This window comes from Panthera tigris, chromosome C2 (assembly GCF_018350195.1).
Source record: "Panthera tigris isolate Pti1 chromosome C2, P.tigris_Pti1_mat1.1, whole genome shotgun sequence".
Taxonomy (NCBI): domain Eukaryota; kingdom Metazoa; phylum Chordata; class Mammalia; order Carnivora; family Felidae; genus Panthera; species Panthera tigris.
Window position 1 is genome coordinate 3,381,444 of NC_056668.1, and position 25,902 is coordinate 3,407,345.

The 25,902-nt window shown below is 60.2% G+C and overlaps 1 protein-coding gene and 1 long non-coding RNA gene across 3 annotated transcripts in view; both read right to left on the minus strand.

Annotated features, from left to right (window-relative positions):
• Nucleotides 1-25,902, minus strand: part of PDE9A (phosphodiesterase 9A) — an 89,132-nt gene that overhangs the window by 59,232 nt on the left and 3,998 nt on the right. The window contains exons 1-3 of one of the 2 annotated variants that reach the window (XM_042956304.1): nt 22,085-22,193; nt 1,828-1,898; nt 132-209 (exon numbers count right to left, since the gene is read on the minus strand). In XM_042956304.1, the coding sequence (XP_042812238.1) occupies nt 132-209; nt 1,828-1,898; nt 22,085-22,132 (197 nt within the window). In that variant the 5' untranslated portion in view covers nt 22,133-22,193. Of the gene's footprint in view, nt 1-131; nt 210-1,827; nt 1,899-22,084; nt 22,194-25,902 lie in introns of those variants that run through there. The other variant, XM_042956303.1, reaches the window with a different exon arrangement.
• LOC122230494 lies at nt 18,935-19,825 on the minus strand. The gene is made up of 2 exons (XR_006207476.1): nt 19,643-19,825; nt 18,935-19,347 (listed from the first exon to the last, which is right to left on the minus strand). It is a non-coding gene; the product is annotated as an uncharacterized LOC122230494 (long non-coding RNA).

Here is a 25,902-nt window from a genome sequence, read left to right on the forward strand (position 1 = left end):
TTGGCTTAAATTCGGATTTTCCTACAGCAGCAAATTGCAAGGACAACCTAGAGCCCCTCCCGCGCGTGTAGAGAAGCGTCAGAGACGCCCCAAGAACCCCGAGCTGCCGAGGCCGGCTGGCTGCCGCTTACCGTTCTGAATTGGCAGGCATGGTGGGGTCGATGGACACCATGGCGTCATCCGCGGTCAGCAGAGAGATGGTTGTGTTCCTGGAAGATACACCGCGTCAGTGTCCCCACGCGCAAAAGGGCAACAGGGGTCCCGGGGCCAGTCCGGCTCCCAGACACGACACTTGCGTTTGTAACACACGAGTGGCCGTGCGTAATTCCAAGGGGGGTTTACCTTGTCCTTTTTTAAGTAACTTAAAATAATTCTTGTTCAAGTTTATTTTATTTTGAGAGAGAGAGAGAGTGAGCACAAGGTGGGGAGGAACAGAGAGAATCCCAAGCAGGCTCCGCACTGTCTGCGCAGAGCCCAACACGGGGCTCCGTCGCACAAACCGTGAGATCGTGACCTGAGCCAAAATCAAGAGTCAGCTGCTTAACCGACTGAGCCACCCAGGTGCCCCCATTTTTAAGTAATTTAAAATGGGAATCGGAGGAAGTCTAAGTTACGGAGTCGGGAGATCAAGGAGACGGCAGCGAGACAGCAAGGAGCGTTTATGTTGGCCAGCGACGAGTTCGGTTTGCTCCCCGACCGCACTGTGGGGGCCTGTGTAAGCGGGGCACGCTCTCCTACGAAGCAGTTTCGAGTGGGTGAGCTGAATCTTCCCCCGACCTCTCGCCCCTGGGGTCTCGCCTAAGCCGTGTGGCCTTGACCATGTTATTTAAGCTTCTCTGCCCTTCTGTGGCGTGCACGGGGTTGTGGGGGGTGATACCCAGATCCTGGGCTGTTCTCAAGAATTATACACGTGTATTGATCAGCACAATGGTCAGGGAAAGATGCCCGGGACTGTGGGCCAGTTTTGCAGCTACAAACTGCCATTCGTTGCCGTTCCAGGCACGTAGTTTCCTCCCCTGCCTGTGAGACGCTCCTGGTGTTCCGTCCCGGCCCTTGACCGGGGCCACAGCTCTGGAGTGAGATGCCACGCCACGGCCACTCCTGACCACTCTTTACAATCAGAAAGTTAGGAGAGAGGGGCGCCTGGGTGGCTCAGCCGGATGAGCGTCCGACTTCGGCTCAGGTCACGATCTCACCGTTCGTGAGCCCGAGCCCCACGTTGGGCTTGTTGCTGTCAGACCGTCAGAGCAAAGCCCGCCTCGGATCCTGTGTCCACCTCTCTCTGCCCTTCTCTCGCTTGCGCTCTCCCCCAAAATAAATAAATATTAAAAAAAGTCAGGAGAAAGACTGCACTCAAACAGACTGTTGATTGGGGGAAATAGCTCTTCTGGAATTGTGATGATTCTGGGAGGGGGTCACTGGCCTTTTCAACTACTCTCAACCCGTCTTCCCAAACGTTGCCCCGTGGCCACCAGACCCCGTCCCGAGATGGAAAAATCTCACCTGTGTTAAAGCCAAAACACAACCACCCTCCTTTGGCCTTTCTTCGAAAGCAAATAAACAGAAGGAGAAAAACCCCTCGGAAGACGGTGATTTCTGCCTAATTCTGCCCAGCGGTTTCCTCCATGAACACAGGCCGTGGCCCAGGCCCGCGGGGTCTCATTCACGGATCCGAAAGGGTTCCCACGTGTGAACCGAGCCCACCGGGCCCTGGTGCGCCTGTCATCCTCAGCCTTGGCGGCTCGCCCTTCCTTCCCAGGCGCCTTCCCCTCAAGGTGCACTGGCCTGGCGAGGCCTGGCCGGCAGCGGGGCGTCCGGATCACTCACCGAGGCAGGCCGGTGGCAATGCAGAACAGATCCATGATGTCACTGGAGTTGCAGTATTTGCTGAAAACCACCTGTAAGACACAAGCAACAGGGAGGTGACGGGAGGGCGGGGCGGCGTGCCGGTTTCCATGGCGACGTCAGGCGCCTCCAGCCCTGCCTCCCGCCCAGCCTGCAGGTTCACCGTAAAAAGAGACCATAGAACTGTGGGCACGAGAATGCTGGAAGAATGTGTTTTCATTCAGCCCATCCACGCGGACTGTGAAAACTTCAGTTTTTCTTTTGTGTCTTGGAAAATGTCGCGAGAGGTAAAGCTCTCACCCGTGGCGCACACCTGCGGGGGACGGTCACCATCGGTGACGTCTGACGCGCAGGCTGACCCCCTCGGTTTCGTGACACGGCATTGCGGGGAGTCTCCAATGACTCCTGGAGACCGTTATGGAAAAAAGTTTGTTAAAGGTGATTAACTTAAATAAAAAAAAGGTTGCCCTTGTGGACTTCGGGGGGCTGAGGCTGTAGGACTAAATCCAAGGGGGCATCACCACGGGAAAAGCCAAAGCGAACCGGCCAACCAGCGGTCTCCACAGCAAAACACGTAGCACGCGGGCAGGTGCACAGCGCCCGGGGGGTCCCGCCCCGGGAACGGGGGAGAAACACGTTTGCATCAGCGTCTTCTGTCCAAGGGGTCCCGACTGTGAGTCTCTGCTCTGAATCCCTCCCCGGGAGCGGCCGATCTCCGTGGCTGACGGGGTGTGGACAGTCCACGGCAAAGCCCCCGTCTCCACCCACTGGACGTTTTCCTTCCACATCGTCCCTGGCTGACCGCCCCTCCCCTCGTCCCTGCGTGGCGAGAAGCAGCCCTGGGATGGGTGGGCATCTTCCGGTGCCCAGAGCACCACTTTCTCTTCTAAGACCCTCTGGGTCTCTCTTTACAGGACGCAGTGAATACTCTCCCCTGTGCACCTCGCCTTTCTGTGACCAACGCCACTCGCCGTGCGCTGCTGGCCTGGCCACGCTGAGGCCCAGCCAGCGCGCCCTCTCCCCGCCGGCCTATCTGCACCCGCAGTCACGGCGCTGGTGGCCCGCCCCGCGCTGGTGGCCGCCGCCCTGGCTCAGCCTGGCGACCTGCAGTGGCCCCTGCACTGTCCCCGCTCCTGGTCCTGCCCTAGTTCCCAGCCTTGGGACTCGGACACGGCCGTGCCACTCTCCTGTGCAGCAGGGACTCTGGCTGCCCGTGTGGCCGCGTCCTAGCTGGCTGTGGGGGGGTTCCGGCCTGGGGCCTCGCCGGGGGCCGCCCCCGCTTCGCTCCAGGCCGTGGCGCCCCTCCCCGGGTCCTCCGATCGGCGCCACCCCTGCTTTCTGGATGCTCCTCCCCCCACTGCTGGCTGCATTACGAAGCCTCCCCGCCCCCTGGAGAGGAGCCTCGCCTTTATCTGACGTGTGCCAGGCCCGCATTTTCACGACGGCACATCCCCAGTGACCCCAGCGCAGGCCCGAGCGCCACAGTCTATGCCTCGGCTTTTCTGGCCGTGCCGTGAGCGGGCAGGGCCGGCAGGGCTGGGTCTGGGGTCCTGGCGATTCGCCCACTGGCACAGCACCACTTCTGACGTTCTCGTCCTGAACCTCTGTGAGGTTGACTAGGGGCTTTCTTCCAGGCCCCGGTGAAGGGCAGGGGTGCACAAAGGAGGCAGGCGAGGGCGTTTGCAGAGGGGAACGGAAAGTCACTTCTCCCCCTGGCCCTGCTGACGAGATGTTCCTCCAAGGGTGTGTTCGGTGGAAGAATGCCGATGTCTGGGCCCCGGCACGAGGATTCTGAGGCAGAGGGTCTGGGCTGGGCCCCGGGAACTTTGGGTTAGGAGCCGGGGGTCTCCCGGCTGCCGTGAGCCCCGCGCTCCTCCCTCCCTGACTGACCACAGCAAGGTCCCTCCCGGGGGCCTGGGTGGGCTGGGTGGGCTGCCTCAGACCAGGAGAAGGGGCACCCGTGTCGTCGTCAGGGCAGACGCGACACCTTCATAGAGGTCGCCACCCACGCGGCTCATGTGCACGGAGGCTCCCCACGGCGGGTCGGGGCCCTGTGCCAGCCTGCAGCGTTCACAGGCAGGGGCGGTCTCCGAGATTCTTTCTCTCCAGCTTCTTCTGGAAAGCCAGCTTCCGCCGTGGGCTCCTGGAGGCTGGACTGAGGAGGGGCGTGGACAGCAGCGTCCCCGAAGATGCATGAACGCAGCCCGTTGAGACAGGGAGGGCTCCTCTGACTCTGCCCAGCGCAGCCGGCCCGTGGGCGGGGATTTCCTGTTGCAGCGGTTGGGGTGACAGCGTGGGAACCGGGGCGCCTGGGGGACGCTGACGCGCTGCCTCTGACCTCTCCGACCCCGGGCAAGCTTCTCTGCGCTTCAAATTTCTCTTCTGTGGGAACGGGCAGAACTGGGCAGAGTCACGTCTATGCCGTGTCTCTGCATCAGCCAGAGGCCAGGCTGTGATTCCGCCCGGAAGGGCCACCTCGGAGCCCCAGAGAACGGGACGAAAACTACCTCCACGCCAAGGGGCAGACTCCTGGGGACGGGCTTCTGACGGCCTCGCTCAGACAGCGTTCAGACCGTGACTCTTTTTAGCTGGAACACAGACAGCTTCACGGGCTCACTCAGCCCACAATCGGTGGACGGGAACGCGGTCCAGGGGGGCGTGTCCTGTGCTTGTCCGCAGAGGCTTCACCGGCATCTAAGTGCCGCCTGTGGCCGCTGGAAGAGAGACACTGTCCTGCTCGCCCGCCCGGCCTCGGGACAGCTAATCACAGAAGCTTGAAAAAATGCACGTATGGGGTCTCCCGCTGAGACGAGGTCAGGCAGGCTCACGGGGCGCCCCCGCCCGCCTGCTGCCCCGTGGAAGCTACCCAGCCACACCGAGCGAGGCCAGCCTCGCTCCAGACCCAGAATAACCCCCCGTCGAGGTGATTTTTGACAACAGGCCAGGAGGCCGGAAGGAAATCCGGGGTAAACAAAACAGATGACGCTGGGTGTCTCCACTGGAAGGTCACGCCGCGTCCCCTTGTGATTCTGCTTCAAGATTACCGCAAGCAAGGGGCGCCTGGGCGCCTCAGTGGGCTAAGCGTCCCACTCCGTCTCAGGCCGTGATCTCACGGTTCGTGAGTTCGAGCCCCGCATCGGGCTCTGTGCTGACAGCTCAGAGCCTGGAGCCTGCTTCCGACTCTGGGTCTCCCTCTCTCTGCCCCTCCCCAACTCACGCTCTGTCCTTCCCTCAAAAATAAACAAACATTAAAAAAAAAAGATCACCGCACGCAGGCGTCTGGTCCTTGGATTTCCCTTTTGTGCTGGTTGTGACATCTTCCTAGTTCCCCACCCCCCCCTTCAGCTAATGACGTCTTGGACGTGGGGCCGTCTTACGTGTGTGTGAGAGCCAGGCTTTCCCCTGACCGAATACACCGCGAGCAGGTGAGAGGCTGGGGCACAGCGACGGGCGTGCCTGATGGTGGCAGGGCTGGGACGGGGGTTCTTCACTGGTGGCAGGAGAGGCTCCCCAGCTGAGGTCAGGTGCTCCTGGCTGTGGGAGATGCTTTTTCGGCTCGGGAGACCCCCCCCCCCCACCCCGGGCAGCCTTGCCAGGGGGGCCCGTGGCTTTTGGTTCCCGCGCCGAATCATTCTGCAAATCCTTTCCCTTTTGTGCAGCCAAGAAAGAGTGCTGGAAACAGGAAATGTAAACGGGAGACGTACGGGGAGCAAGCCCGCAGAAAAACACAGATTTCGTATTTCCATCCGGCTCGAGGCAGCGCCCGACGCAGCGCCCGACGCTCGTAAGTAAGCGACGTGGGTCCCCCTAGACCCTTTCGCGCGGTTTGACTGGCAGCACCGTGATATTAGAGCAAGACACGAGAAACACACGAGGACCCATCTCTCGCCTGCTGGATGCTAATCTTCTTGTTCGGCTGGGGCCTGTGATGCCAGCGGGAGCTTCCGTGTCTAGAACCTTCCTGCTGCCGCATAACCGATGAGGGGCACGGGGGCCACAAGCCCAGCCCCATGCCGGGATCAAAGCCAAAGAGGCCCCCTCAGGCCCCGCCAGCCAGTGGCGGTCGGAACGCGTCCAGGGCCGCCCCGCCCCGTGCACACGCCTGGCCGCAGCACCTAGACTCCCAGGTCGTGGGTGTCATTCCGTGCCTGCACTCACACCAGCCTCCTTCCAGCGACAGGGCAGGGCAGGGCTTGTCCCCACCGGCTACTCCCTCTGCCCACCGGCTCCTCTCTTGCCCTCCTCAACCCTCACCGGGAAGACGGGAACCTTGGAGCCTCGGTTTGCCATTCTGCAGATGGCACCGATCGCATCAGGCGACCTGCTCCCGGGTCCGTGAGGAGCGACACGGGAGGGCGGGTGGCTGAAGGCATCATTCGGACACCGTGTTTCCACACAACCCCAACGCCAGCCGTCTCCACTGCGCACGGACCTCACGGTTCCCGCTGGCTCTGGAATCCCGCGCTTCTGGGTGCCGGTCTCCCGGGGGCTCTGGGTTGCCAAACGCACCGGATGACCTCCCGCTCCATTTTGTTCGGCATCCAGTTTTGTTTTCGTAGGACTTCAAATTTACAGCCTGTGGGATTTCCAGGGCTTGAAGAAGGAACATCTAACCCAGTTCTCTGCTTCACTGTTTCTTGGGGAGGGAGCAATGCTTGACTCCAGAAAGGCAAAGACGGAAGCAGGGGTTGGGAGGGGCATCCCCAAGCTCACAGCAGGACGGTCCTGCTGCTTTGTGGCACCGATCAACAGTCGGTCAGGACGAGGAAGAGAGGCAGGTGTCGCTGGAGCCCAGGTTGACTGGACTTTCTGGCTCAGCTCACAGTTGGGACCAGCCTTGACCCATTCCTATCCGGCCGCGCAGGGCTGAGACCCGGGGCTCTGGCCAGGTTGGCTGAGCGGGGCTCCTTCCTGACAGGCATCCTCCGGGCCTGTCCTTACAGGTGGGGACTCAGGTTCAAGGCGCAGGGACGGCAGTGGCCAATGCACACCCGTCAGAGCGCAGGGCATCTCCACCCGCTAGCTGTCCAGCACATTTCCCGCAGCCCCAGATCGGGACGCGCCCGTACGCACCTCCTCACATCCGTCCACCGCGAACCCTGAGCCTCTTGAACTGACATAACCCCACTTCTGTTTCCAAGTATCAAAAGCACCTCGACCGACGTACTTAGAGGAGCAGGGCTGGTGGCTGCAGAGGGTGGCCATCGGCCGCCAAACCCGCGACCGGGTGGTCTGCGGGTTACAGACACAGGACGGGCCGGTTCTAGAGGACGGGGTGTGGCTTCTCTCTGATTCTGGGTCCAGAGGCCTCTTCCCGGAATGTGATTCTGTTCACAGAGGGCCCTGGTCTGTGTTTTCCCCGCTCTCCCCGGACTCCCCTTTCAGAGGCTCGTGGAGGGAGCGTGGGGGGAGGGCCCCCCGAGGTCCCGGCTTCCAGCCACACTGTGCTGCTTGCCTGCCAAAGGCAGGGGGGTGGACGGGGTCTCCGGGCCGCAGCGCCAGCTCCAGGCAAACGAGTTCCCCGCTACAACGCTAGGCGGGTGAAGATTTGATCGTGGCTGAACCGCGGCTCCCGGAGGGCACTCTGTGTGTGGTCTTCCTGCAAACCCACGCGCAGGACAGCGCTGCTCCCAAGTCCCCTCCGGGAGCTTTCAACCAGGACCTTCCACGGAGCGATGAAGCTGTGTATCCGGCAGGAAGCGCGCGGTGCGGATGTGGGCGGGCAACCCGCGAGGAGAGGAGACCCCAGTGACAGTGATGAGCCGCCTGGGATGTTCCGGAGCAGAAACAGGATTTCGAAGGGTGCACTGACTGGGAAACAGGACGCGGGCCAGCAGTGACACGGGGATGGGGTACGGCGGGCGGGGGCTCCAGGCTTCGGCGAGACCAGCAGAGGTGATGAGGCATTCACCCACAGATGGGGGCAGCCCGGACCTTTTCCAGAAGGTTCTTCCCCCTACTCAGAGGGCCTGGGAGTTTGGGCTTCCTCATCCTCGGCCAGTGGCAAGCTGCCAGGGCTCCTTCGTGTCCCCCTCCCGTTTCCGGCTGTCACCTCTCACCCGGACCACTCCTGCGTCACCACACCTGGCTCCGTGAACCTGAGAGGCGTGGTGTTACGCCCAACAGTACGGAGGGACTGGCCTGGCGAGACACCTTTGGTGGCCAATTCTTCAACTCGGCAGCAGTGTGCATGGCACGGGCAGCGGCCAGCGGCCAGGCTGTGACTCACAGGCTTGACGAAGCTCCTACTCCAGCGGAGGAAGGCGGTGGCTGGTGTGCGCCCCGGTCCCCGCACGTCCGCACCCCTCCCCGGGCTCCCAGCCCTGCTCCGCATCTGGCCGTGTCAAGGCAGGCCCGGCCCCTGCTTCCACGTCCACCCCAGCCCTGACCACAGGTGGCCGTGGCTGCCACACCGTCCGTGTCTCGCTCTGCCGTGCCCAGAGCCTGGCGCGGGTCCAGCGGGTGGCGGACGCTCAGGAAATGCCAGATGCCTGTGGCGGGGGCGGGAGGGGGGGGGCTGCATCCCACGTTGGCCAGATACCGGGGACCGTTGAAGGATGTATTATGCCTCATGACACATTCACGTGCGATTCACAGACAAAGCAATGTTTGAGGAAAGCTGGTCTTAATGTCCACCGTCTGCTCTCCTTTTGTTTCCACTTTCCCCTCGGGGAAGGACGATGACAAAGCGTGGGGGGTGCACAGCCCCGGGCTGGGCCCCGCGGTCCCGGTGCACAGAACCAGCCGGGCTGCCCGGGGAGGGCCGCAGGGCGGGTGGGCGCTTGTGTTCCGGAGGGGGCAGGTGCACAGAAGCGGGCTGACGGCGTCTTCATGGCCTTCACACACATGACTTGCAGCTTCCTGCCCGCGGGCCTTGCTCTGCCAGCTGTGGCTGGCACCGTCTCCGAGGAAATGACCCCCTCTTGGGAGCCGTCGGGCTCTTGGGCAGGAGTAGGAGAGCCGCCGAGGGCTCAGGCCTGTGGGTGCCCCCCCAGGCCCCGCGCTGCGCCCTTCCGGGTTTCCCGCACCCTAGCGCCCCCCCAGGCCCTGCACCCTGTCCTTCCAGATCTCCTGCACCCTGTCCTCCCGGGTCTCCCACACCCGCTCGGGGAGGCGGGGGCCCGGCCGAGGCGCTTCCCCGCAGCTGCTGAGAACGACTCTTGCTGGGCTTGTCACATTCTCGGGTGGACTGGCACGAAGTCAGTGACCACTAGAAGCTGGGTTTCCTGCGCAGATATCTGTGGTTTTGCATTATGAAATGCTCCCCATCCGGACAAGTAAGATAACCAAGTGGCTGCGTGGGTTTGGGCTGAGTTTTGCAGCCTGGGAAAGACGACGACCGCCACCATCGCAGAAGAAAAGTTCAATCTGCGGATGTCGGGAGGGGACTAGGGACCGGGCAGGGTGGGGGTGGCGGGGGTGGCCTCCCGAGGGAGCTGAGCGTCCCCGGGGATCTCCTCCGCGAGGCCGGCCACCATCCTGATCGGGGCGCGCGCAGTCTCACGAAGCTGGCAAACCAGACGGCGTTAGTCACCTTCCAAAGTCACGGAAAACGTCCCCGGAACCCCTGAAAATCATTAAAAACCTCTCGGTGTCAGACATGTCGTGCTTTCGGGGTTGGCTGTTGTAAAACATGCAATCACGTTCATTGACTTGCTGTTCCCGTGTATGGCGCCTGTGAAATTTTTTACTCAATTGCCTTAGCAACAGTTTTCACAGAGCTGCTTAGAACCTGGGGGTAACGAATCTCAGGCAAAATTGTCCTCATTATGATTCTCCTGCGGTGTTGCCCCCCAAGGGATGTTACGGGCTTCCGCTGAGGATACTGAGTCACGGACACCACACTGCTGGGGTCCTAGCACAGGGAGGGAAGACGCTTTCCTCTTCCACCAAGTCCCCCTTCCCGCGGAGCAACGGGTGAGCTCTGCTTCTCCACACAGGGAATGTTCCGTGTGGCCTCCTCTGGTTAATCAGAACTGGATGGATGCTTCCGGGACGCTCGCTTCTGGCCCCCCCAACCCCCCTCGCTCTGTTCACACCGGCTGTTGATCTCAGCCCCCCGGGGCATTTTAAATCTCAGTGTTAACTTGTATTTACTCTTGTAATTGATGATGATGTTCATTAATTATAAATGTCCCGCTGACATGAAAAATCTGTACTCCACCAAAACAACGGTACGGACTTCTAAAAATAGCCATATCGGCCTCCAAGAAAATAGAAGGGAAAAACCAAATTGACGATGGCGAAACAGTGATAGACGGCCAAAATCTGGAAGCGACGAACGCGCCCTTCGACGGGTGAACGCCAGCACGCTGGGGTCCGTCCACACCACGGAACACCGCTTAGCAGGAAACAGAAATAAATTACCGGTCCACACAACGACCGGATGAATCTGGAGGGATTCGTGCCAAGTGAATAAAAGCCAATCCCCGAAGGTTCCATACTGTGTGATTCCATTCAGATGACACCCCTGAGATGACAAAACTTTAGACACGGAGAACGGATTAGCGTCAGCCAGGAGCTGGGGACTGGGTGGGTGGCGGCAGGAGAGGGGAGGATGAGTGGGGGGTGGGGTCTCAAAAGGGGTGATCGGGGGTGGCAATGAGAATCTGTGCGTTTGACAAACATGTATACAACGCAATACGCACACGCGAACAAGCACGATAAAGCGGGCGAAACCCGAGTGAGGTGTTGGGTCAACTCAGCGTGCACGTCCTGGTTGTGACACTCCTATAATTTTGCAAGAAGTTGCCACGAGGGAAACTGGGTTTCCCTCTGTTTTTTTTTAAGTTTATTTCTTTATTTTGAGAAAGAGAGAGAGAGAGGGAGCAGGGGAGCGGCAGAGAGAGAGAGAGAGAGAGAGGGAGGGAGAGAATCTCGAGCAGGCACCGTACCGTCAGCACAGAGCCCGGTGCGGGGCTCGAACCCACGAACCGTGAGATCATGACCTGAGCCAAAGCCAAGGGTCAGATGCTCCAAGGGCTGAGCCACCCAGGCGCCCCTCTCGGTATTCTCTGCTACAACTGTGTGTCTACCTATCGAGGGGTTTTGTGCGGTAGCTCTGGCCGGGGGTCGCGAGGGGGCGCCCTGTCCGGAATGTGCACCCACACGGCCCTGGCGGAAAGTGGTTTGGCAAACGCGTGCCCTCTGACCCAGAAAGCCGTTTCCAGGAACCGCTCTTAGGGAAACAATAACAGGGAGCATAATAATAAGAGCATTTATAAAGTGCCCTTCTAACACCGTTCGGGCCCTTTTCACGAGTGAGCTCACGCCTACGGCGAGCCAAACCCCTGACCTGCGCGGCCGCTTTGCAAGCAAAGAGCCACGGCCAGGGAGGCTCCTCTCCTGTTACGTATTGCAGAGAAACGGGATTAGGAGAAATATCACATAAACGACGAAATGACTCCATTTGAGCTAGTCTCCAGGACAGAACATTATGTTGGCACTAAAATCATGTTTCTGAAGACGACTTCACGTTCTATCGGAAAGTACGGCTGACGTAATGCTGAGTGAAATGATCAGGATAAAGAATTACGTAAATAAAAGAGAGCCACACACGCACACACACACGAGAACACAGCCTCGGGAGAGGTCCCGAAACGTCTGGTGGCACAATGGGTTCTTTTCTTTTTATATGCTCTGCGTTTCCCAAATATTCTACAGTGACTCTGCAGGGCTTTTAGAAGCAAGACTTATCTAGATCTGGAAGCTGAGGTTAGTAACTGATAACAGAAGTAGCTTTATGAACATCCCCCCCCCCCCCAGAGCACGTGCTGTGCTGCATTTACATAGAATTCTTAGGAGACAAATAACGGCCTTTACCATTTTTTATTCGGAAAGAATATTCTTTGGCATTATGCCAAGCAGATGAGGAAATTAACCAGAGGACAAAACCCAGAATTTAAATAGCGCTCAGCAAGGAGTGTGGGAACCAGCGTGAGAGGGAGGCACCAGGGGAACATGGGGGCAGGGTGTAGAGCCGGCAGGGGGTGGGGGGACCCAGAGAAGGCGTTGGGGGGAGGGCACAGCAAGAATCCAGGGCAGAGAACGAGGCCAGGTGCCTCCTGGGGCAGAATGAGGTGAGAGAGAAAACAGGGGCCTGGAGGGACCCCACGGGGCACTGGGACCCGGAGGAAACCCGAGTCGGGGAAACGGAAGGGGGAGGCCAGGGGGCGCTCCCGTCCCCAGCAGGTGCTCTGAGTGCTGGAGACGCAGCCAGGTGCTCCCCCACGGGCCGGGACTCCCTGTTAAAGAATTCCTAGGCTCCAGACCTTACTGGAACGCCCCTCAGACCCATGCATCTTCAGGGCCCTGCTGACCAGGGACCAGGAAGGGTGTGGAGGCCCGGGGCCTCCTGCTGAGGAAGCTGCAATGAGCAGGCTCAGGGGCCCTGCAGAGTCCAGACCAGCAGATGGGCTGAGACCGGCTCAGGCGGGGAAGCGGCTGACTTCTGAAGGGCGCATTCTGGTTGACCAGAGCCGCCCTGGGGCACGGGGGCGCAGGACGGGGTCCTGGCAACCCCTGATTCAGATTTCCTTCCTTCCAGTAGATTGCCTCAAACTCCTTTAGATGTAATTACAAAGCAAACCCTCGGCTGTAATAACCTAAGTATCAATGATCTGAGGGGGGACACATTATCTTTGGGGTCAGGTCCGCTGGGTTGGCCCCCACGAGGCTGCCCCTGACCGCTGTCCTAAGGCCGAGTCCTGGCCCCCAAGTCATGGGGCCACACAGCCCTGCTCACGTCCGCAGGACAGTGTGGGCCAGGGTGCGCTCCTCAGGGAGCGTCTTGGGGGCCAGTAAATCTGGGGCCAGTGACGTTAACTGACGCTGAGGCCGTTAGCCGGTGGATGCCGCCCCGAGCTCCCGATTCTAACCCCAGTGCTCACGCAGGGACCCCCTCTGTTCCCATTCGTTCTTTACTGCGTGCTATAGATGTGAACTTACAGGACAAATGGGTACTAACACATGTCACTTAACTTTATATAAGCTTCACATATTAGGATTGCATGTAAAATTTTGTGTGTGTGGAGGGGGAAGCAGTTGGGTTGCTAGCACTGTGCAAATCACAGCACTAACTCTTTGGCCATCAGGGCAGAGTAAGTGGGTCTGGCCACGAGTAAGTCAGCTGGGTGAGCGGCTGCTCTCAGCTGGCTTGGTCTGAACCGGCCGGTCTTGGTTTGCCTGGAGCGTGGGCCATTTTAGCTGTCTCACATCCCTAGGATTACCCCTGGCGGGACGCTGGTGTTGTGCACTGCTCCAGGCACATGCAGGGCAGAGGGGTGAGCAGGGAGGAGCCACAGACGTGAGTTCACTTCCAGCCTCTCCTCTTACCGGCTCAACCCAGGGCAGATTTCTTAACCGCTCTGAGGCTCTGACTCTCCGGCAGAGTGAGGAAAGTAGTTTTCCTGCGCCTCTGGGATGTCAGGAAGGTTCGTCATGACACACAGAGAGCTTGGTGTGCACCAAGTGCTAAGTTATGTGGCCGCTGTGATTACAGGAGGGGCCCTTTGAAACCCTTCCCTGGGGATGGGGCTGGGGAGGCTCCTCCTTGACCCCTCAAAGGCCATTTTCACAAGCAAGAGGCAGCAAGGGCACACAGCTTCGGCCTCGACATGTCGGCGTTCCTGGGTGTTTCAGCAGAGTGTGGCACGAAAGGACGTGTTATCTCGGGAAAGCTGTCACAGAGCACGTTCCATCGCTCTGGTATCCTTGTACTGCTCATCAACCACATTCAACTACATCCACAGTGCAATGAAAACTGGGGTCAGATCGACGCAGACGTGTATTGATTAGTTCATCGAATCACCAAGCAGGAGTTGAGAAAACTTTGCTGGGCTCAGGGATCAGCGTGACCTCACTCTGGTCTGGGTTCGTTTTGTCTTCGTTAAACAGGAAGAAAGTCTTCGGAAGATGAGGTCCCCGAGGGCAGAATTGTGGGCGGTTCTTTGCCTCCCACGGAGCACAGGATCTGCTCATCAGATCCGGGAGCACTGGCGCCCAAGGGTTGGCCTGTGCAAACGAGCTGGGGCTGAAATTTGCATCCGCTGGTTTGTGTCACACCCCTGATGATGCCAGAGCCACCATCGTCACCTCGACTGTCACCTCCGCCATCACCTCCACCTTGACCTCTGTCATCACATCTTCACCACCACCACCATCACCACGACCTGACAGGATCACGACTATTCTTGAGCCAGAGTCTGAGCCCAGTGACCCTGGGACATCATCATCACCCCTGTCACAGATGAGGGCTCCGAGCCACAGAGAGAGAAGAAGCTGGCCTGGCCAGCGCGGTCCCAAATGCAAACTTGGACCCGCTTGGCTCTGAACCCAGTGCCGCATGCTGTTCCTGAAAGGAGACCTCTAGGGGCGGTCTGCACGGGAAGCAGGAGTGGTCTCTTGGCCTCTGCCACTGTCACTTGCCCGTAATGGCGTATCCGTCCTCCGTTTGCCTTGTTTTCAATTATCGGTACTTCTGATGACATATTGACTTAGGCTCCTCTCCCAGAGGAAAATAAACCAATTCAAATTCCTTATCTTTCGTCTATCAAACTGTGACTTATTTTCTGTAGTTCCTAGAACCTATTCAGGTTTACATCCGCTTCTAGAAGCTTTCATAAGGCTTTGTCTGCCTTCAAAACACACCAGGGTATTTCGGTCTGACTCCTGGATCCCATGCCCCAGCTTCAGGAGTTAGAGCTCAACCCGCACCGCCCATAAAGCGGCCAAATCACGGCCCATCCCTGGACTCACAACTTTTCTATCTTTGAGGGAATTAAAAGACGAATTTCCACCGGCTTTTTAGTGCCCAAGAATTACAAGTGTTTAATATAGAGAACAGGCTAAAAAGAGACCAAGACCAAAATCCCACATTTTATGTTTTTAAATACTCAAGAAATAAACACGTGTCGCCGAGGAAGCATGTGGGCCGTCTACCTCTCTCTCCATCTATCTATGTCTGCAATCTGTCTGTGATTCACCTCTAATTACAAATTTTACAGTCATATAAATGTGAGCACAATGTTTTGCCCCTTGTTTTCGAACCCTTAAGGATGATGCCGCAGAGTGGATTACAGTTAACTGTCAGGCAATCCGCTAAAATAAACTCTCTATCAGGCCTCATTTCCCTTTCCAAGTTAGGAGGTATTTTTCTGGTCACTGCGTTTGAAAAGAATATAAAATAACAGCGGAAACTACCATTTATAAGTATGCACCAGACTCATTACATACATTCTTCTACAGAAGAGAAGTTTTGTACTCTGGAAACGTTCGAGCGTGCACGACAGCGGAGCCCCACCGCGGCCCCCTACCCCCACGGCCACCAGCACAGGCCCAGCCCGAGTCATCTGCACCCCGACATCTCCCCCGCGGGGTGACTGAAAACCCAGGGTAGACATATGGCTTCATCTGTATGGACTTCAGCGTGGATCCCTAACCTACGGGATCCTTTCTTACGGTTCAAGACAGCCACGGGGCGATATTCCACATGGAAGGAAAACGAACAACAATCTCCCTTATCATCCTTCGGGGCGTCATAGCTACAGGTGCATCTGTATTTCTAGATCTGGGTCTGTATCCGGGCCTGTATCCGTGTCTGTGTCTTTAAGGATCAGAAGTAGCAAGCGTTCATCTCCAAATAAATGGCAAGGAACGTAAAGGGCACGAAACACGCGGATAGGAAGAGACTTAGGGAGACCGCAAATAAATACAATGTGTGGGCCAGGTTCGGATCCCGAATTGAAAACAAACACGCGTGTGAGTGTGCGAGACACGGTCCCCTTTCCTTTCCCTGCGCGATTTGGTGAAGAACGCTCATAACCTTTGGTCCTTAAAGTACCCTTGAGGGTGGGTATCCTTCTTCCTGTTTTGTAGATGGGAAGGCTCAGAGAGCGTCAGGAACTTTTCCAGAGTCACACAGCGAGGGAGCGGCGATGGAGGGGAAGGGCATGCGTGAGTGTCCGGCAGAGGGGCGATGGTCGGCGGGGAGGGGTGAGGACGCGACGGCTCAGGGTGACGAAGGACACCCGGAAATACTGACGACCGCCCTCGGACGCGGCCCAAAGTCTCCCGGAATGGTGGGAGGGCTAGCTGGGAGCAAACACAAGGGGAGTCCCCCAAATACCACCCTCCCTGCCCCTGCAGGGCCCTCTCATCCTCACAGTGGGGGTAATACAGCTCCGCGTGCCTCGAGGTGCCGGGAGGCCCCCACGGGGCGGTCGCCGCACCGAGCCCGAGGGCCGGAGTGACCCTCGCACCCCATGGGTAGACCTTTCCCTGAGGTCTGTGCTGTGGCGCGCGGCACCCGAAGCCAGCCTCCCCGGTTCAGCCCCAGCGCTGCCTCTGACGCGCCCTGGGGTCGGTGGGCACGCTGTCCTCATCTGCAACACGGGGAAGACGAGACACTGGTCGCCCTGGTAACATACTTGCAAATCCCTGCTACGTTGTGGGCGCGAGACGAAGGTGTGCTAGGCAGGGACTATCCCCGTGGCGCAGGTGTGGAATCCGAGGGTCAGGATCCCGCAGCTACACGCGTGTCTGTGCCAGATGCAAACTGCAGTCTGCTGATCCCAGGGCTGCCGGATAAGCAAGCGGGGCCACGGTGGCGGAGGGGGCTGGGGGGCGGGCGCACGGCTAACGGCCCACCAGGCATCTCCTCTCGGCTCCCGTGCACGCACGGGGGGCCCTCTCGTCTGTTAAGCGAACGGGTCTGGAGGCACGTTTGCTCAGCACGGCATGAGTTAACTCCGTCAAAATGAACAGCAAAATTTGGTGTGGGAGTAGAGTAGACAGAAATGTAGGACCCTGCTTGGAGTGTGCGGGCAGCCGGCAGGCAGGGGAGGCAGTGACGTCATCACACGCACAAATAAAGGCAGATGTGACCCATCTGTGAAGGAGGGCCGGCCTTGAGGGACGGGAGGCCACAAGGAGCACGAGGCACCGGGCCGCAGGTGCAGGGAAGGCGCGACCGCCCCACTGCGCCCCGTCCGTGCTCCAGACCGATGATCCCGCCGGCTTCGGGGAACGGCCGTTATGTGAGGAGCCTTGGAGACAAGGGCCTGTGGTTTAATCCGAGGCCGGAAACACGTACAACTGGGCGGCTAAGAGCCCTGTGGCGTCCTTCTCCGCCCTCCGAGGCAAAGCCTCAGCAGATGCGGTAAGATTGGGGATCCTGGGAAGAGATGAGCCCGGATTCTCCGGATGGGCCGTATGGGAAACCCCCGAATGGTGAGGCCGCAGAGAGGGACAGGGGACACAGGAGGAGCGGTGTGAAGACAGAGAGTTCGGGAGGTGCTGGAGCGTGTGGCCACGAGCCAAAGGGTGCTGACGGCCCCCGAAGTAGGAGGCAGCGAAGAACGCTTCCCTCTAGAGCCTCGGGGGGCAGGGGGGGAGCTCTGCCAGCATCTTGAGGGAGGTCCCGTGGTGCTGATCCTGGACTCTGGCCTCCAGAACCGCGAGAGGATAAACCGGTGCTGTTTTCAGTGACGCTGACAGCGGGAATGCGCTGGTGTCGGCCCAGGAGCCGTTGTGTCCTTGGCCTCCATCCTAAGACTGGACTCTCTTTGCAGAGAATAGGAATCCTTGAGGCTGCGTGAGGCACGGAGTGCGGATATGACTGGGGCGCACCCCAGGAGGGGCCGGGGGGGGGCCGGATTCCAGAGAGGGGACCCATCACCTTGTCCCCCCGCCCCTCCCCTCCCGGAGGGGCCGACGGGGGCCTGGGCGGGGAGGCCGGACAAGAGCAGCCTGGGGATCCACGGGAACTCCTGTCCTGGTTGACAATGTTCATCAGCAGGACACGGCCGCCCAGACCGTCTAAACAGCCCTCCAGCTAGGGCTCCGGGCCTGGGCTCGGCAGGATTTCAGGGCCCCTCTCCCTGCGCCTGTGTCTGCGAGGGCCCGCGGCCCCCTCCGCGCTGAACCCATTTGTCATGGCCGATCCATTCACCCCTCGTGTCAGTCTCCGGCTTGCTCTGTTTTGTTTTCTACTTCTGGTGTCTGAGGCCAGTCTCCGCCGTGATAAATAACGGACCACAGGGGACGGAAAATGCAAAGAGCAGACAGCCGAACGGGTAAGAAATGTGTGGGGGTGGAGTCCCCCTCCAAGGACTGTTTTGTGTGGGGACATTTCTGAAGGTGTCTCTTCCGTGGACAACTGCTTTACTTCTGGGGTCTCATTCAAGGGTGCCCTACCGTCCTGTGTCCCCTCACTGGGCCCCTGCCTGGCTCTCCGGCCCGACCTGCACCCTTGTCCCCCAGGGCTCCTTCGTGCCCGGGGGCAGGGGCCGCGAGGAGGGCCACCCACGGGAGACCCCCAGCCTGCAGCCCGCAGCCGCATCCGGGAGGGGCGAGGGGGTGGCGGGGCAGGGTGAAAAGACGTGGGGAAGCCCTGTGGCAACCAGACCTAGCCTGGGAGTCAGGATAACCCTCCCCAGGGAGACCCCGAGCTCTGGCACCTTGGAAAGCGAGCGAGCGGCATCACTTCCATTGTCTCTCCCGGCAGGAATGAAATCGGGGCGGGGGAGGGGGGAGGCAGAAGTGCGCGGGCGGAGGGGCTGTTCGCGGGAAGCGGGTCCTGCACGGTGTCCCAGAGGCCTTGGCCGAATGGCAGGTGTTGGCTCTGAGGTCAGGAGCGGGGCGCAAACCCTGGGGATCCGGGTCCTGCAGCCCTTTGAGGAGAACCCGTCAAGGCGGAAGGCTCACGCCCCTTCCTGCTCCAGCCTCCTTCCCGGGCATCACACAAGGGACCGCGGCTTCTCTCGAGAGGAATCCGCGCACCATCATTCTCTCCTTATCCAAGTATTTTCACGGAACCCCAGAAATCACTCACCACCTCTGGCCGCCTCCAGACACACGATGGCCCGAACTCGCATGGAACCTGGAACCCACAGCTTCCGTGAGCAGAGACAGCCCAGGACGACCCGGAGAAGCGGGTCACATTTTTCTGTCCTCCCGTCCACCTTCCGGGGGGCCGGCCTCGGGCAAACCCCGCTCCCTCCCGCTAGTGACGCCACGGGGACCGTCCTGCGCCACACCGCTCCCTCTACAAGGCCACTCTGTTGCCGGCGCGGAAGGCAGGCAAACGGAGGCAGGGGCATGTTTTTATTCAAAGTTCTTTTTCATGACGCTCCTCCAAATATAACTTTAAATCCTCTTTGAAATAACTGTAATACTCCCAGAAGGACTGGAGGTTAGGATGGGGACAGCTCATCCGGCATCAGTCACGAGCTGAGGACGACGCGGGCAGCGGCACAGGGAGGGGACAGCGCGGGCAGGCGGGGCCAGACGCCCTCACCCAGCCACCCTGGTGAGCCGAGGCCAAGGCGTGGAAATCGGAGACGTGGGAGAAAGTGGGCAGCTGGGTGGCCACCGGAGTGGAGGGATCCAGAAGCCCTCATCTGCACGGGGGAGGAGTCCCTCCTTCCTGCGTCCGGGGTCTCCTCTTTTCCCTTTCCTTTTCATGACCTTGAGATTTCATTAGAAAAATCGAGGATGGTTTTCCTGCCAGAAAACAAGTGTCTCTGGGTGTGGGCGGCAGGGGCCTCGCGCTGGTCCCAGCGGGCTGCGTGCCTGCCGCCGAGGTGGCTGGAGTGGCCCCCCGGCCCTGCTTCTTGTCCTCCACCCGCCAGGCTGAAACGCCCCGTGCCTCCTGGGTGGCTGCCACACGTCCCTGCAAAGGTCAGGGTTTCTGCTCAACGCCATGGGACTCTGGGGGTGGCCTGTCACCGCGATGGAACCTCAGCCGGGGGCCGTGTCTCTGCAGTCCCGCAGAGCCAAAGGCCCGCACGCGGCTCACCGTTTAGTTTGATGCCTGGGGCTCACAGCAGCTGCGTGAAAGCCGCCAGCTCCCCGACTTTTTCTTCCAGAAGGAGAGCCTGGCCCTTAGGAGGGGTCCGTTTGCTGCCTGGACCCGCCTCGCTCCAGGGCGTCCTCTCAAGCTGCCTGCTCCTGGATCCCTCTGGAGGACGCACAAGGGCTCACTGCAGGGGCTGAGGCCGAATCAGAAACCCACACTGGGGAGTCAGGGGCTCTGCATCCAGCCTGCGGCCTCGGCTGCTCCCGCACCAACACCCAGGAGACCCAGGGTCCCCATCCCTGGGGAGGCTCCGGGCTTCAGGGGAAGCCCTGGGGGGGGAAGCTGCAGGCCAGGAAGCTAGCTGGAAGAAACAGGGTGCTCCGGGCAAGAGGTGGGGCGCAGGGTGTGGGGTGGCCTGTGACGCGTCTATACCTTCAGAACAGGAGCCCGTGGGAGCCGGCGCGCCCAGCCACAGCCCTCCAGGCTCGTTCAGGGCCACGGCGTTAGCACTGGCGACACTGATTAGGGCTCTAACACAGGCAGCACCTGGGGGGCAGGTCTGATTCTGACTCCAAGAAAGCCCTCTCCCCACCCACCTGTCGCTTCTCAGCGCCTCCCCCTACCTCCCGCCGACCTTCATACTACCTGCCCACCTGCCCACGTGTCCACGCAGCGCCCCGAGGCTGATGCCCCACCTCCTTCACCTGCTCAGCCCCGGGCCACCCGGCACCGCTTCCAGAAGCTTCCAGAAATATTTGCGGGGGCGCGGAATTCACTGCTGCTACACTTCCCTACTCACTCCTCTGCTAGGGGAAGCTCCTCTCTGGACCCCGGCTCCTTGGAATTTTCTGGGCTGGCTTTGCCAGGTGGGGGGGCACAGAGGCCATCTCCCTCCTCTGCTGCTTAGGGCTCAGCCTTCCAAACAACACCCACAAAATGGGATCAAATTCACGCTGGGATGGGACCACAGCCCTGCACCCTGGCGGCTCGAGGGCGGAGTCTGAAGTTCTAAGGGCTCCGTAGGCCACGGCCATCTCTGGAGTCCTGTTTCCCAGCCCTTCTGGTGTCTGTTCTGAGCTCCGGATTTTCTGTTCTCCGCAGTGCTGGTAGGACGTCTTAGGCTTCAGAAGCTTCTAGAGATCTGAGGGGATGTACGAACCTTTAAGCACTGCTCACATCTTAACTGTTCTCTGTGTGAAGTTTATATAACGCGACTCTGGGCGAAGACATCATTTTGGGGGCCTCCCCCCAGCACTTTGGAAATGGCTCAGGCTCCCCAGCCACGCCCAGCCCCCAGCGGCTTCGGTGGACAGCCAGCCTTTCCATAAGCACCCAGGGGGTTAGCCGCTCTTGCGAATGTAAATTTAACGTGATTGAAGATTCTAGAGGATAATGTCAGCAGTACTGGGTGCTGCCTCTCTCTCTGGCATTCGTAAGACTATAAAAGTTAAAAAAAAAAACACCCGGAAGGCAGAAGCTGGGAGGATAAAGAGCCTGAATCACCGGGCTCCAGGGCTCCGTTAACCGTTCTGCTTACAAAACAAATCGGCCCAGTGGGCGACTGGCCTCCAGGGTGACCAGACTCCATCTGGACACCATGCCCGTTACCCTGACCGTCCCTTTGGTGGTGCCGATCGCAGGACAGGGTGGCAGCTTTTCCTCACGGCCGTGTTCTGGGCTAAACGGAGCGGGGAACGTACCAGGTCCCGCTAACTCCCGCCACTGCACGGGTAGGCTCTGACTTTGTTTCCCCGAAGCACCTCCCATCTCTCCCAGGGCTGAGGTGCTCCCCCGGGCTGCACATGGGGGGCCAGGGGCCCGTGGGGGGAGGTGTGGCCAGCAGCCCCCCGCGGGCAGCCCGGGCAGCGACCAGCCACACACCGTGAGCCCGAGCCCTGCTCGCTTCAACAGCACAATTACTGTTGAGTGCTTGTGGCATCCACACCCCTTCCGGCAAATCAATGAAGCTGGAGCCTGGAGCCCTAATGCGGCCGGTGGGGGGGGGGGGCAGGCTGTCCCCGTTCATCCTGAGCAGCAGGCGTGGCAGGGTCAGCGGCCACCCCGCCCGCCCTCCCTCCTCTCCGCAATCCCGGGGCCCCACCTCTGGACTGGCGAGAAGAGAAAGGAAAGGCAAGTGTGGGTCCTCTCTTCGGTGAGAAGGCTGGGGGGCAGGAGGGTGGATGTAGGGCTGCCCCGGGAAGCACGGTGTCCCTGGGCGGGAAGCATCTCTGCATGTCACAGAGCGCGCCTGGACACGGGCCGGGCGCGGGGACTGACGGCCAGCTGCCCGGGAGCCACCTGCCGCCCCGCAGCGGGAAGCCGGGGGTCTTGGCGAGGCCCTCCCAACAAGACACGGGCACCTGACTGCCTTCCGTCCGCAGCGTGAATAGATAAACTCTCAACAGATCAATACAAGCGGCGAGGGCTCTACGCGGCACTCACCACGGACTGGCCCTGCTTCGGCCCTGGACACACAGTCCTGTGTCTCATCCGAACGACCCCCGAGGGAGACGCTCCCTCCACCCCCCTTCACGGATGGAGCCACCGAGGCACGTAAGGAACTTGCCTGCGTGCCCCAGAATCCGGGCTCTGGACTGTGACATCATAATGTCGGTACGTGGACAGAGCGTCACTGAATCTGAGAAGCGCCCACCCTCCCCGAACTGTTTACCGTCCCTGCCTATAACATGTCACCCTTCACGGCCACAGCACACACCACGTCCTCGATTAACGCAACTGCGGCCAGGAAACGGCGGAGGGCTTTGGGGAGGACACTGCTTTTCAGAAAAGACAATAAGAGTGCCACCACAGCATGGCCCGCGCTTTGCACGCTGAGGAAAGAAGGGAAACGACAGAGGTTGAAAGACCGTCAGGCAGGTTCACCGAGAGTGGAACCGAGAGACAGAACGTGGGCCATACACGCGGGGGGATGTTATTCAGTCTTAAGAAGTCAGGAAGCGGACCCATGCCACAACGTGGACGGACCCCGAGGACATCGTGCTCAGGGAAACGCACCAGGCACAGAAGGGCAAGGACTGATTCCATTCGTCCGAGGGGCCCGGAGAGTCAGATCCACGGAGACGGAGCAGAAGGTGGGCGCCGGGGGCTGGGGAAGCGGCATGTACTCGGGACACAGTTTCGGTCGGGGAGGATGGTCGGTGGGGATGCTGGTGACCTGACTGTGACTCTGTTTCATGCCCCAGAGCTCCACAGCCAGGAGTGGTTAAGATCATAACTTTTATACATATTTTCTTAAGTTGACTTATTTATTTTGAGAGGGCGCGCATGTGTGAGAGAGTCCCAAGCAGGCTCTGTGCTGTGAGCGCAGAGCCTGATGCAGGGCTCGATCCCACAAACGCTGGGATCGTGACCTGAGCCGAGATCAAGCGTCGGACGCTTAACCGACTGAGCCACCCAGGCGCCCCCAATTTTATATGTATTTTGCTATAATTTAAAAAAAAAAAGTCACGCAGGGCACCTAAAGCTAACTCGATGAGACTTTCTGGCTCTACTTTAACGCTCTAGACCGTGTTTTTAGGGGTACTGCTTCTGTTCAGGCAAACGCTCCCCTCGGGCGATCAGTTTGGGGATTCGGGGAGCAGGCGTGGTACTGCGGTGGGGGCGAGGGGGGACAGAAGGACAGGGAGGGTGCGCTCAAGGCAAACGAACCACACCGTCAACTACAGACATTTGTTTTTTTGAGGTTGCAACCGTCTGGGGCCATCTCCCGCCACGTGGCCGCGTGCCCAACACACCCGGGGAGAGACGCCGCGTGCTCCTCGCGCTCCCGCAGGTGGCTCTTGACGTGCGCGCTTAGGATATTTTTTGCTCAGAAAGATCCGGAACCCTGGGAACGCAGACACTCGACCACCAAGCGGGAGGAGACGGCCCCGGGAGCCGAGTAAGAGGCTGTGGGTCCAGCTCCAGTTCGGGGCCGGGGTCGCTAACTTGCAAACCACGCCGGCTTCGAGCGGTCCTGCGGCCTGGAGCTCGTGCCTCCGCAGAGGATGGGAATGTTGGGCCTGGATGTGCCTCGAGGCGGCCGCCTCTCAGCTCGTCGTCCGCATGCCCGAGGGGGGAGTTAGGACGTGCAGGGACATCCTTCCTAGGGGCAAGATCAGCTGGCGGGTTGCTGTCGAGGTGGATACTTGGGGGGCCCTCCGCGTCTTCCGGGGACTCTCTTATCCCTTCCAGCCAAAGACCTGCCCCAGTTCCCAGTAGTGCTGCCGCTGGGTCATCTGCAGCCGAGGAAGCGGGGGCTGGATGTAGGAGGCTCAGCCTGTGCCTTTTGCTGGGGGAAGGGCCTTGGGGACGTGCCCACCACTCCCAGGAGGCAAAGCCAGGGTGTGGGGACCCAGCCTCCAGGGAGCCACGGCTGCCTGTGCCCCCCCCCCCCCCCGTCCCTGCCGTCCCACCGCCGGGCTGGGCCCTGGGCTCCCCATCAACGGCACTGACATCGGCGGCTTGGCCGTGTCCCTGATTCATCTTTCATTTGCAAGTCACGTGAGCTGTCTGATGGGACACCAAGCCCTTCCTCTGCCCTTGCTTTCCTTCCCTGAAGACCAGAGCTGTGCTCCGCACGTGTTTGAGGCCACGGCGGCCCCGGGGAGGCCGCTGGCCCAGGCCGCTCGGGGCTCCAGGGGTCGTGTTTCCAGCAGGCATCCGGGGTCCTGGGGGCTGAGTTCGGGCTTGCGGTGGCCTCACAGAGATGCGGACAAGTGACAAGAGTGCTGCTTCGGCTCCTGCCGCGGTCTCCCAGGGGAGAGGGAGGGGCAGGGGGTGGCGGGGGGAGGGGTGCCGGGCCGGGGGCTGCTATCAGGACAGGACGTGAGCCTCCCTGCAGAGCGGGCTCCGTCCTGGGCACTCTGCCTGTCACTTGGTGCCATCCGCGGTCACCCCATGGGGGCGCCTCTGCCGTGCCCGCCGTACCAAGGAGAAGGCGACTTCCCTCGGGCTTCCTGGCAGTCAAGCGACAGAGCCGGGTCTGCGGGGCCCGTGGTCCTCGCCACTCTGTGCGGTCACCCCTCCAAGACAGGGTGAGCTGCAGGCTGTCTGAGAGATCTCCGCGTCCTTCTGTTTAAGAGACCTTCGGGCCATGGCGAATGGGAAGGGGGAGGGAGACCAGTGGTTCCCTGACTCGTCGGTGCCCTCGGACTAGACAGGATTGGACAGGCCTCCTCTCCGAGAGGTGTCCAGTCGATCTACTTGTCCAGTAAGAGACCGGACACCCCCGTTCTTGTTACATCCCCCCCTCCCAGCTCCCACCCAGCTGGAGACAGAGGGGTCATCACAAGCCCAGGGGGACAGAGCTGGAGGCAAAACGCCTCCTCCCCCATCACTACCAGACCATCTCCTGCTGGAGACCCTCTCCGAACCTGGGCGTCTCCGAACTTGGCGATTAGCTTATGTTACCATTTCAAGTATCCACTTAAATATCGTTAAGTTACAAACACTTAAAGGAAGAGAAGCAGACTGCACTGGAGGATGGCCACGGGGAGTCGCCGTCACCTGGCGGTTGTGCAGGGGTAACAGTGGCGCCCAGGCCCCGAGAACTCACGAGGGGTCGCGCGGCCAGTGGACGTGGTCCTGCAAAATGGAGCGGAGGCCCCTCCGTCGTCGGCTCTGCACGTGGGCAGGGCAGGGCACACATCTCGGATTCCAAAGGACAATTTCACCAGGCTCTGCCAGGTGGCAAGACAGACATATTTTCCAGGAAGGGGGGAGATACCCCAAAGGGGGTCTCCGGGCCTGGCTGTGTTGACCACATGCGGGGGGGGGGGCAGGGGGCAGCTCCACGTTTCGCAAAAGAGAAGGTGGGGTTTCCCTAAAGAAGTGTAGTAGCTGTTTGTGCCCAAGGCAAGAAAGGAAGGCAGAGGAGCCTGGAGTCCCTTGGAGGGTGCAGGGCTGGAGCAGGGCGGGGGGCGGGCACAGGGAGGCAGGCAGCGGGGAGAGGGACGGCGGGCAGGGCTGTTGGAGGCCTGGCCGCAGAGGAAACCGCAGGGACTCAACGGGACCCAGGCACTGCAGGCCCAGGCTCTGGGGACCACGGCTCCTGGTGAGAAGGGACGACAGCCGGGTGCACTGGGGCGGAGGGACCGCAGTCAGCGGGTGGGGCGACCGCAATCGGTGAACCCAGCACAGTCTCTCACAGATACTAGAACAACTTTCCAACACCGCTCTCCGCTTTCGGGTTTTCTCATTTGTTCCCTCGTTTTAGAGTAGACACAGCTTCACCAAGTCAAGCGGCCGTTTGCTTCTGG